This window comes from Neomonachus schauinslandi, chromosome 4 (assembly GCF_002201575.2).
Source record: "Neomonachus schauinslandi chromosome 4, ASM220157v2, whole genome shotgun sequence".
NCBI lineage: Eukaryota > Metazoa > Chordata > Mammalia > Carnivora > Phocidae > Neomonachus > Neomonachus schauinslandi.
In genome coordinates, this window is record NC_058406.1 from 102923760 (window position 1) to 102934223 (window position 10464).

General features: G+C 50.7%; 2 protein-coding genes across 3 annotated transcripts; both read left to right on the plus strand.

Annotated features, from left to right (window-relative positions):
• Nucleotides 1–210: 210 nt before the first annotated feature.
• On the plus strand, nucleotides 211–7877 carry BNIPL (BCL2 interacting protein like). Of its 2 annotated transcripts, XM_021688121.1 has the most exons (10): nucleotides 211–382; nucleotides 1141–1236; nucleotides 1665–1729; nucleotides 1934–2158; nucleotides 4185–4367; nucleotides 4553–4655; nucleotides 5238–5369; nucleotides 6398–6484; nucleotides 6660–6758; nucleotides 7230–7877. In XM_021688121.1, the coding sequence occupies exons 1-10, from the start codon at nucleotides 339–341 to the stop codon at nucleotides 7264–7266; spliced, it is 1071 nt and encodes a 356-aa protein (XP_021543796.1). In that variant the 5' UTR covers nucleotides 211–338; the 3' UTR covers nucleotides 7267–7877. The 2 variants fall into 2 exon arrangements, with proteins under 2 accessions (XP_021543796.1, XP_021543797.1); XM_021688122.1 differs by lacking the exon at nucleotides 1141–1236.
• Nucleotides 7878–7968: 91 nt separating this feature from the next.
• On the plus strand, nucleotides 7969–10288 carry C4H1orf56 (chromosome 4 C1orf56 homolog). Its single transcript, XM_021688124.2, has 2 exons — nucleotides 7969–9225; nucleotides 10014–10288. Exons 1-2 carry the CDS (start codon nucleotides 8176–8178, stop codon nucleotides 10032–10034), a joined length of 1071 nt encoding a protein of 356 aa, XP_021543799.2. The 5' UTR covers nucleotides 7969–8175; the 3' UTR covers nucleotides 10035–10288.
• Nucleotides 10289–10464: the final 176 nt, after the last annotated feature.

Below are 10464 nucleotides of genomic sequence, written 5' to 3' on the forward strand. Positions count from 1 at the left end.
TTCCAGAAGTTATAAGGAGTCTGGAAGGGAAAACAAACTGCCTTCCTCGACTCCCCCAAGACTAGCCACTTTAGAAAATGTCCTCTCTTCCCTAAAACCCGCCCCCACATAGGCAGGGTTTTTCTTTTGGGCAAACCTGCTGCTTGGGAAGGGAAAGGAAGGGAGGTGGCAAAACCTGTTTGCAGGTGAGGTTACCTCCCTTCCATACTTCCCTCCCCCTTGGAGGCGAGAGCAACAACAGTGAGACAGAGAAAAAGAACACAGAAGTGCTGGGGACCTGGGACAACCAGCTCCCAGACAGCTGCAAGTGTTTAAGGGAGACAGGAAGACATGTGAAGATGGGAACCACGCAAGAAGCGGGAGAAAAGACGTTAGACCTTGGGTAAGTAAGATCTGGCTCGCTTGATTGGAAATAAGCAAATAAGTCTTGAGGGACTTTCCCACCGTCCAGCTCTGACCAGGGCAAATCTTGGCTTCCTGGAAGAGACGTGACTGCAAGAGAATGAATTTGCAGAGAAGGGGTAGGGTGGCTCTAGGTAGGAAATGGGGAACTGGGGGTTTCAGGATAAATACCTATCGTTTTTTTTTTAAAGGAAGCTTCTCTATTTTGTGTCAACTGTGCCTGTTGTCTGTTTTCTAACACCCACTCCCCAGAATGGCCCTCTGGAAAGCTGACCTAGAAAGAAATTTAGGTGCAGGTACTCCTTCCCAGCAAATCTCTCGCCCTCCTTACCTTCCTCCCCCACCCCTCCACCTCTGCTATGGTTTTCCCTCACCACTCCCCAGTGTGGTGGAGGAAGGGCAGGCCTGACGAGGTGCCATCTTCCCCAACTCTGCCTGGTGACAGCTGGGCAGGTCTGTCAGGTTCCAGCCAGGTGTAATGTGGAATATCCCTACCCACTGTGTAGGCGGAGCAACGTCACAGAGGTAGATACGATTAGCTGGGCATTCCATCTTCCCTCTGCTCCTAAGCCCCACAGGAGGGTTCATCTGTCTCCAGGAAGTGGTGGATGTGGTAGAAGTATCTGTCCCGGAGACAAGCTCTGACGTCTTCTCCAGTGTCTCCTACATACAGCCCAGTTCCCTTAAGACACTGCCTAGTTGGTCTCATGATCACCCCCTCCCCCCGGGGACTCTTAGGGCCAGGGAGAATGCTGAAGCAGTGGGGCCAGCCGCATCCCTGAGACTTGGGGGACTGGAGCTGAAGGAGGAATGGCAGGACGAAGAATTCCCCAGGTGAGGACTGTGAGGGATGCTCATGAATGGCGGACCGGAAGGATGAATTCGGACTTGAAGGAAGGAGCGGTTCAAAGAAGGCAGAGGGGATAAGATAAGATAAAATCGTGGCAGGGTGGTTGCTGGGTAGCTCAGTCAGTTAAGCCTCTGACTCTTGGTTTCCGTTGATTCCATGATCTCAGAGTCTTGGAATCAAGCCCCGCCTTGGGCTCTGCACTCAGCAGGGAGTCTGCTTCCCCTCTCCCTCTCCCTCTGTGCCTCCTCCCACCAGTCCCTCAGCCCTGGCTCGTGTACTCTCTCTCTCTCTCTCTCAAATAAATAAATCTTAAAAAAAAAGAATTGTGCCTTGGTGAGAGGATTGATAAACTGATACCTGGCTTGATTCGTTTCACCTGCATTTCTGCCCCTTTGTAATCTTTCCCCTCTAGGTTTCTTCCTGAAGAAGTGGACCCTTCTGAAGATCCTGACAATCCTGAGAGAGACTCACAGACAGGTAGGCCTCAAGTTCTTGATTCTAGGCCAGCGAAGGGCTGTGCCGCCCTCATCCGTCTGTGGTTCCCCTGCTCTTTCCTCAAATATCCCCTGTGTAAGTTCTTTAGAATTCACCCCATATATCACTACCATATGCAGGAATTCCAGCCTCGCCTGCCAACACACACATACTTTTCTATTCTTTTCTCCTCTCTCCTGACCCCAGGTACTCCCAGCACTTTAGCCTTGTGTGGCCTACGTCCCATGCGTAAGCGTCTTTCTGCCCCAGAGCTGCGACTGAATCTGACTAAGGGGACTGGAGGTGACGGAACTTCTCCCACGTGCTCCGAACCTTCCTCTCCTGATGGCAGTTCTGACCTGGACGTAGATGAAGTGGAGACCCCATCAGACTCGGAGCAGCTGGACAGTGGGCATGAATTTGAATGGGAAGGTGGGAAAGAGACCTGAGGCCTGAGCCAGTACAAGTGGAAGCTAGAGTTGAAGCTCAGGGTGGATTTAATGGGACGAAAGTCAGAAACAATAAGGTGGGGACCAAGTGGTAAGGTCAGCAAATTAATTTCCTCAGAACGGAAAGGTAGAGTCTGTAGATCCAATGTGAGAGTAGTCAGTAGAGGGGTGAGGAGGGTCCTTTGTTTAGGAAGCTTTTATTGAGTGACTGTTACATGCTATTACTGGGCGAGAACCGAGTTCTAAGGGTAAGTAAGATCCGTCCTACCCTCAGGGAGTTCTCTGTTTAATAAGAAATTAACACATATACAAATAAGTGTAGTTGAAGATTATGGTCTACATATGTATAGGGGAGGTCAGCAGGGATATGGACAAGGTCAGTTCTGCCTGAGAGGCATTAGCAAAGACTTCACAGAAGAGGTGATTCTGAGCTGGTCTTTATCAGGTAGCTGGGGAGGCATTCTAGGTAGAAGAAACAACTTGGGTAGGAACAGGGCATGTTGGACATGTTGGGGAATTCAAAGTATTAAGTATTAGGATATTAAGGAAAACTTTGTTTCTTCTCTACTCACGACACTTCCGACACCAAATGTATGGATTTTACCCACACCAACCACTTCTCCACTTTTCCAGACATCAACAGGGCATCCTAGAATTCACCTGTGGTGCTTGACAGGAGTTAGGACAGACCCCACAGGTTAAGGGCTCACCCACAAGATTGCCCTCGACTTCAGACACAAATCACATGTCCAAGTTGTCACCTGAACTTCTGAATCAGAGTGCTGTGTTAAGTTGGCAGGAGTCAAATCATGGAGGTCCTTGCTTCCACACTGAGGAGTTAAGATTTTATCCTGTAGGCAATGAGAAATCACTGAGTGGTTTTAATCAAGGGAGTAACATGATCAGATTTAATGGATCTAAAGAGGTTGGAAACAACTTAAGGTCTGTCAGTAGAGTATTGATTCTAATATGGTGCATCCATGCAATGGAATACTAAATACTAGGCAAGCTTTTTTTTTTTTTTTTTAAGATTTTTATTTTTTAAGTAATCTCTACACCTAACATGGGGCTCAAACTCACAACCCCAGCATCAAGGGTCAGTGTCGCACACGCCACCAACTGAGCCAGCCAGGCGCCCCTAGACAACCATTTTTTAAGGTGAGGCAGCTGTTTCCATTGCTATGGAAGGATCATGCAGAATTAGTGGGTATAGTATATTGCCATTTGAGTAGGAAAGCTAGGGTAGAAAACAAAGCTTGCTCAAGCTGTGGGGTAGAGGGTGGAATGGAGTAAACAGACTAGAGACAGGGAAACCAGTTAGGTGGCTAGCACTAAGTCCAGGTGAGAAATGCTAAGAACCTGAATCAGGACAGTAGTAGTGGAAAGAATGATAAGAGAATATAATGGAGACATATGGAAGAAGATTTGGGGTCCAGTTGGCTTGAGGGCTGACAGAAGAAAATCTTTGATACCAGTTTTCTCTCTCAGCCAGCTAGATGGATGGAGTCATTCATCCAGAAAGGAAATATGGGAGAGAGGAGGAAGAGAATGAGTTCGAATTACACTTGGGTCTGGTGGCTTGGAGATGACAGAAAGACACAAACTAAAGATGTCCACTCTAAGCATTTAGGGACATGGGTTAGAGGGGCAAATTTGGAATCATCACCTTACCGGTAGTTATTGAAGACATGGGAACAGATGAGCTCACCCAAGGAAAGGCGTGGAAAGAAAGAATCTAGAAAAAAACTAATACCGGCAAGGGCCATGGACCTACCATAGTGCAGGGTTACCTCAGGGCCAGTGTCTAGTGGAAAAGTGAGGATCGTGAGTCATAGGAAAGAGAAACCAGCAAGGCACTGGATTAATTGGACAAACTAGGGCTAGAGTCCTAGAAAAAAAAACTGAGGAATGAGCGGTTAGAGCAATCAACTCTAGGAACCTGGGGAAGGTAGAAGATACTGAAGGCGTGTACCGTGCCTTATCGAGCCTTCCCCATCCCTCTCTTTCAGATGACCTGCCCCGGGCAGAGGGTCTGGGGGCCAGTGAGGCAGCAGAAAGGCTGGGCCGGGGTTGTGTGTGGGATGTGGTTGGAGAAGACGGCCGTCACTGGAGGGTGTTCCGGACAGGACAGCGGGAGCAGCGAGTGGACATGACTGTCATTGAGCTCTACAAGAAAGCCCTCTCTCATGGTGGTAATGGCTCGCATACGTGGAGGGGGAAGAACTGTGACTTCTTGAATCAAATGCCGAAGTTGGAAACTCAGTTCCTGGCTTCAAAATCCTTTCTGTAACTTCCAGAGATCCTCGGAGTCCCTCAGCCTCAACAGATGTACTGTCCTACATAGTTGTGGACTGAATTTTCCCTTTGTCCTCTCCAGGTTACCATGGTGATGGCCTCAACGCTGTTATTGTCTTCGCTTCCTGTTACCTACCGAGCAGCAGCATCCCCAACTATACTTATGTCATGGAGCACTTGTTCAGGTGAGGTGGAAGCCCTGAGGGGCTTCAGGGGGATGTTAGGGAGGGAAAAGGGAAAAAAAAACAACCCTGGGGCGCCTGGGTGCCTCAGTCGGTTGAGCCTCTGCCTTTGGCTCAGGTCGTGATCCCGGGATCCTGGGATCGAGCCCCACGTCGTCAGGCTCCCTGCTCAGTGGAGATCCTGCTTCTTCCTCTCCCTCTGCCGTGCCCCTGCTTGTGTTCCCCCACCCCCGTCAAATAAATAAAATCTTTTTTTTTTTTTTAAAGATTTTATTTATTTGACAGAGAGACAAAGCGAGAGAGGGAACACAAGGAGGGGGAGTGGGAGAAGGAGAAGCAGGCTCCCTGCAGAGCAGGGAGCTGGATTCGGGGCTCGATCCCAGGACCCTGGGATCATGACCTGAGCCGAAGGCAGACACTTAGCGACTGAGCCACCCAGGCACCCCAAATAAATAAAATCTTTAAAAAAAGGAAAAAAGAACCCCCTGCACGATCAGCAGCTGCCTGCAGAGTCTACAATAATGTCCCTCTCACTCCCCACAACCCCAAGCGTGTACCTCCCTTGACAGTTGTGTCTCCCCCCAGGTATATGGTGGGAACTCTGGAGCTGCTGGTCGCTGAAAATTATCTGCTTGTTCACTTGAGTGGAGGCACGAGTAGGGCCCAGGTCCCACCTCTGGGCTGGATGCGCCAGTGTTACCACACTCTGGACCGGCGGTGAGCCACGAGGACAGGATGGCTGCAGCTCCCGCTGCGCTTTCTCTTTCCCTGTTTCCATTCTTTCCTCTTCCATTTTAGTCCCTTCCTCTTTTCCTTGTCCCTCTACAACCCTTGCCAGGCCTCTCCTGTCTTCTGAACTCTTAGAGTCAGGGAAATCTGGTTTCAGATCTTGCCTCTGTCATTTACCTGCTCTATCATTTACCTTGGGCAAGTCACTTAACCTCCCTGGGACTCAGTTTCCTTCTCTGCAAGATGGCAACGATGATACCTTTGCCAATGGCCATGGTGAAAACCCAATAAATCGGTGTGGCGTGTTGCCGGCCACATAGAAGGTACCCCTTCCTTTCCTCCCCGTCTCGCCATTTAGTTTACCGCCCAGGCCGCCATCGTATGCTGCTCTCCGCCTTCATCCCTGACCCTTATGGCTTTGTTCCCCGCGATGTTCCTTTTCCCTTTTTCTTTCCCCCATCTTCCCTTTGCTCACTTTTCTAGCTCATTCTTTTTTGTTTTTGTCCCGGTCGTGGGGGGCATGGGAAAAGGAGTAGCCAAGAATTTATGTGAGGGTAAGGCACAGGAGGGAGATGGGGCAGAGGGATTCTGGCAAGGGAGTTGCCTAAAAATGAGGAGCATGAAGGGCTAAACACAATGGGTGGAGCTCAGATTACAGGCCAAGGAGTGGGGACTAGACCCAACTGCCAGAGAAATCTAGAAACTGCAGATGTGAAGGAAGTTAAAGCACAGAACAGGGGCGCCTGGGTGGCTCAGTTGGTTAAGCGACTGCCTTCGGCTCAGGTCATGATCCTGGAGTCCCGGGATCGAGTCCCGCATCGGGCTCCCTGCTCGGCGGGGAGTCTGCTCCTCCCTCTCCCGCTCCCCCCTCTTGTGCTCTCTCACTCTCTCTCTCTCTCAAATAAATAAATAAATAAAATCTTAAAAAAAAAAAAAAAAGCACAGAACATAGCTCCACCTGATCATCTGGCATGAAGGTGGAAGAAGAATAGAATGATCTCCTTCCTATTCTGCAGGCTCCGGAAAAACCTGCGCGCCCTGGTGGTTGTCCACGCCACCTGGTATGTGAAGGCATTCCTGGCACTGCTTCGGCCCTTCATCAGGTACCAGCTCTGAGGCCAAGGACCTCCCTGCCCCCATGTTCCAAATCAAGATTAAGAAGATTTTGCCCCACCCTGGCTCTTTCTAGCCTTAACCATGCTCTGCTTGCCACATTTCCCTTTGTAAGGGTCTCCAGGAACCCTCTTCCCAGTAACTTGGTTTATCCTCTCTTTTCAGTTCCAAGTTCACACGAAAGATCCGTTTTCTGAACAGCCTGGGAGAGCTGGCCCAGCTCATCTCCTTGGATCAGGTTCACATCCCTGAAGCTATCAGACAGTGAGTCCCGAGCTTAAGAAGGAAAGTTTGGGGTGGGATGTATAAAGCCAGTTCCTGCTTTCTTAATGCCTTGGGGGAGATGAAGAGGAACTAAAAGATAGAGGCCCTGCTTCCACATGCTTCTGTATATCTGGGAAAACTGCACCCACCCAGAGAAGAAATTAAGGCCTGCATCCAACAAGAACAAATGAAAAAAAACTATACATATAAGTGCTGAGGCATCAGAGAATAAACGACTATTCACAGCACAGAACTTAGAGGAGATTGAGATCAGCCATAGAAGTTAGGAAGTCAAGAAGGGCAGTGAAGAGAAAATACCCAGTGGGGAGGTACTAGGGACCAAAGGAGCCTGATGACCACCAGCTCAAGCACCCAATCTTCAGACTCTTCCAATTCTTTGGCTTCTCTCCCAGACCAGTGAGTAAAACCTAGGTCCTGCTCCTGAACCATTTTTTTGTTTTTCTCTCCTAGGCTGGACCGGGATCTCCATGGCTCAGGAGGGACCTAGAGGAAGACAGGAACCAAGGGCCTTAGAACCAAGCAAAGCTTGATCTGCCTATGCCCTAACCCTGAAACATCTGGGCTGTTCCCTAAACCATCTCATCCTCAACCCCAGTACCACTGGACCTTCACGTTTCACTGGGGTGTCATTCCTCTCATGACCCTGCCTTCGAAGCAGGGCTCCAAGGTCCGGAACCTGATCTGCCTGGTGATCATCATTTCAGCTAGAGGGGTGCATGTAGCAGCATCTTGTGCAGGAAAGGGGAAGGCTGTGGGTTTTGGTCCTGCTTCAGCTGCAGAACCTTGGGCAAATAACTGCCTCTCTCTGAGTGTCCTTTTCCTCCCCTGTAAATGAAGGTGCCAAGACCCTTTCGACCTGGGGCATTCTAGCAGTCTGTGAAGCTCGGTGAGAGGTGGAGGGGAGGGCAGGGCTTAACTGACCACGCAGCCTGCTGGGAACCAGGAGTCAGCTCCCTAAATCTTGAAGAACCGCGGTTTCCTTCTTTGTCACAGCTGCTGCCTGTGAGTCTGGGAAGGAGTGCTTTCAAAACTTGTACTTTTGTCCTCTTGAGTCAAATCAGATCTGTAGCGGTTAATAAACTGCGATGCGAGATTTAAGCCCTGCTCCGAGGAAGTGCCCTACTTGCCCGGGCCCCTTACATCACAATGCGTCCGTCGGTTCTGGCACGGAGTTCTGGCCGCAGTGGTTCCTAAGCTGAAATAGCTCAGCCCCCGGGGCTGCTCCGCGAGGGCCTGGGGGAGGGGCGTGGCGCGCGCGTAGGAGTCCCTCTCCCCCCGCCCTCCGCGGGCCGCGGTTCAAACGACCCGCCAGGTCGAGAGCGGAAGGGAGGGAGAGAAGGTAGGAGTCCCGGCCTCCCTCGCTGGCCTCCCACTCAGCCGCACACCGGCCGGCCCCATGGTCCCCGCCGCCGGCGCGCTGCTCTGGGCCCTGCTGCTGAGTCTGGGGCCCCGGGCGGCGGGGGCCCAAGGCCTGACTTCCACCGAGACGCAGCGGGCCAGTTTCCGCTTCGGGGTCCCCATGTCCCGCCACCCCCCGACCACCCTCCGGACCGGTGGTCCCAGGAGGATGAAGGTAACAATAGAGGATGAGGATGACGTCGGGGCCAGTGCCGACCGCCTGGCCGGCCCGGCTGCTGCGGAGCTCTTGGCCTCCACAGTGGCCACAGGCGTCAGCAAGTCGATTGTGTCGTCGGCCGAGGAGGATGAGTCTTTGGAAGAGGGGGTTGTGATTAACGCCAGAAAGAATAACATCACTGCAGCGTCTCTCAGCAGGAGTTACAACACAGCGAGGGTGCCCAGCTCAAGGTTTAAAGCAAATACCCAGGAGCCTGAGATCAGGATGTCTTCAGACCTGCCGACCAAAAGCTGGCAGTCTACTGGGGACATAATGCACCCTGACAATACCTTGAGCCAGTGGTCAACAGCAGGGTCCACCCCAAACCGGTGGCAACAGCCCTCGTACACAGCGCTACCACCTCCGGAGGATCTGCGGCTGGTGCTGATGCCCTGGGGCCCGTGGCATTGCCACTGCAGGTCGGGCACCATGAGCCGGACCCGGGCCGGGCAGCTGCAGGGCCTTTCTGGGCGCCTGCGTGTTGGCGCGCTGAGCCAGCTGCGCACAGAGCACCGGCCTTGTACCTACGAGAAGTGCCCCTGCAACCGGCTTCGGGAGGAGTGCCCTCTGGACTCGGATCTCTGCTCTGACACCCGCTGTACCACTCAGACCGCCACCACCAGTACCACCACCACCACCACCACCACCACCACCACCACCACCACCACCACTCCCATACCCCCCCTCAGCTCTAGAATCAGACCCACCCCCTTCCTCTTCTTTGGCCCCAGCCCCAGCCCCAGTCCAGCCCTTGCTTTCTGGAGACGGGTCAGGATCGGGCTGGAGGATATTTGGAACAGTCTGTCTGCAGTGTTCACAGAGATGCAACCAGTAAGTGTTTGCATGAGGTGTTACTTACCTCGTTTGGTCACTGATGCATAATATACTGGTTACATCGTTAGCCACTGAGTCCACCTATTTCTTGAGCCACTGCTGGTTGGTTAATGGGCAATGTGTATCATTGGTCATGGGAGGATTGTTGCCCAAATTGTGGAGATTAGAGATGGATCAACAATGCTTGATGCAGATAATAGATATGGAAGATATTAATAGTTCTCAGTTTATTAATGCAATTTAATGGTAACAGCCAATATTTGAGGTCTTACTATGTGCACTTGACCTGGATCAATCCTCACAATGCTGTGAGGTATAATTATCCCCACTTGACAGGTGAAGGAACAGGGAATTACAAAGCTAGTAAATGACAGTCACAACAGGATTGGTTGACCCTAGTGCTGATGCCCCTAACCACCACTATCCCAAAGAACCCCTGGGATTATTTCCAGCAATTTAAGAATTCTTCAGGAAGGATAGTCCTCTGCTTTACCAAATGAACTACCAAAGGCTCTGATTGGATAAAATATTCTCAATTGACAGGATTTCAGGAACTTTGGGGAGAAGGGAAGGACGATGAAATAGTATACATGGTCTGTCATTTTGCCAGTTTTTGTCTTTCTCCTTGGGTATCCAATACCGTTCAGTATAAAAAAGAAGCATAAACAGGGGTCAGTGGTGTTGAAGGAATGAGGGCTTCTGGGGAGGGACATGAAGCAAGGAAGGGAAAATATAGATGTAGTTATAATATTTCCCCTTTTTCTCTATTTTGTTTCCTTACCCAGATAGAGAGAAACCGCAGGTAATGGCCACTTCATCCGCAACAGGTGTCAGCATCTCAACCTTTCCACCCTTTTCGATCCCAGCACCCATTGGATATTTTTAGTACAGAAAAACAAAACTAGAAAAAAAAAAATGTTTGGTCTTGTGTCTTTTTACAGAGGTATCTGAGGGTGGAGACCAGAAATCTCTTGAACCTTAAAACTGAACTGTGTAACCAGCAGCATCGGGCCTGATCCCTTCCCTTGCCCCCAGCGTATTTTATACTCTCCCCCCCACCCCAGGATAAAATGTTGATGTTGCTCCTCTTCTTCACTTGCAAAGTTGTTTTTAAATAAGTGATTCTTTAAAGACTTGAAAAATCTCAGAAGAATGCCAAGAGGAGGGAACAGGAAGAACAGGGAGTTGAGCCCTTGAAAGATGGTGGTCTTCTTGCCTCCACAATACTTGGCCTTC

What these genes read in the sequence shown, in the direction of transcription:
- C4H1orf56 (XM_021688124.2), top strand. Translation starts at nt 8,176, where the DNA reads ATGGTCCCCGCCGCCGGCGCGCTGCTCTGGGCCCTGCTGCTGAGTCTG. An exon ending in TGTTCACAGAGATGCAACCA is followed by an intron (nt 9,226 to 10,013) that starts GTAAGTGTTTGC and finishes TTCCTTACCCAG; the next exon opens with ATAGAGAGAAACCGCAGGTA.
- BNIPL (XM_021688121.1), top strand. Translation starts at nt 339, where the DNA reads ATGGGAACCACGCAAGAAGCGGGAGAAAAGACGTTAGACCTTGG. An exon ending in TGAGAGAGACTCACAGACAG is followed by an intron (nt 1,730 to 1,933) that starts GTAGGCCTCAAG and finishes TCCTGACCCCAG; the next exon opens with GTACTCCCAGCACTTTAGCC. An exon ending in GCATGAATTTGAATGGGAAG is followed by an intron (nt 2,159 to 4,184) that starts GTGGGAAAGAGA and finishes CCTCTCTTTCAG; the next exon opens with ATGACCTGCCCCGGGCAGAG.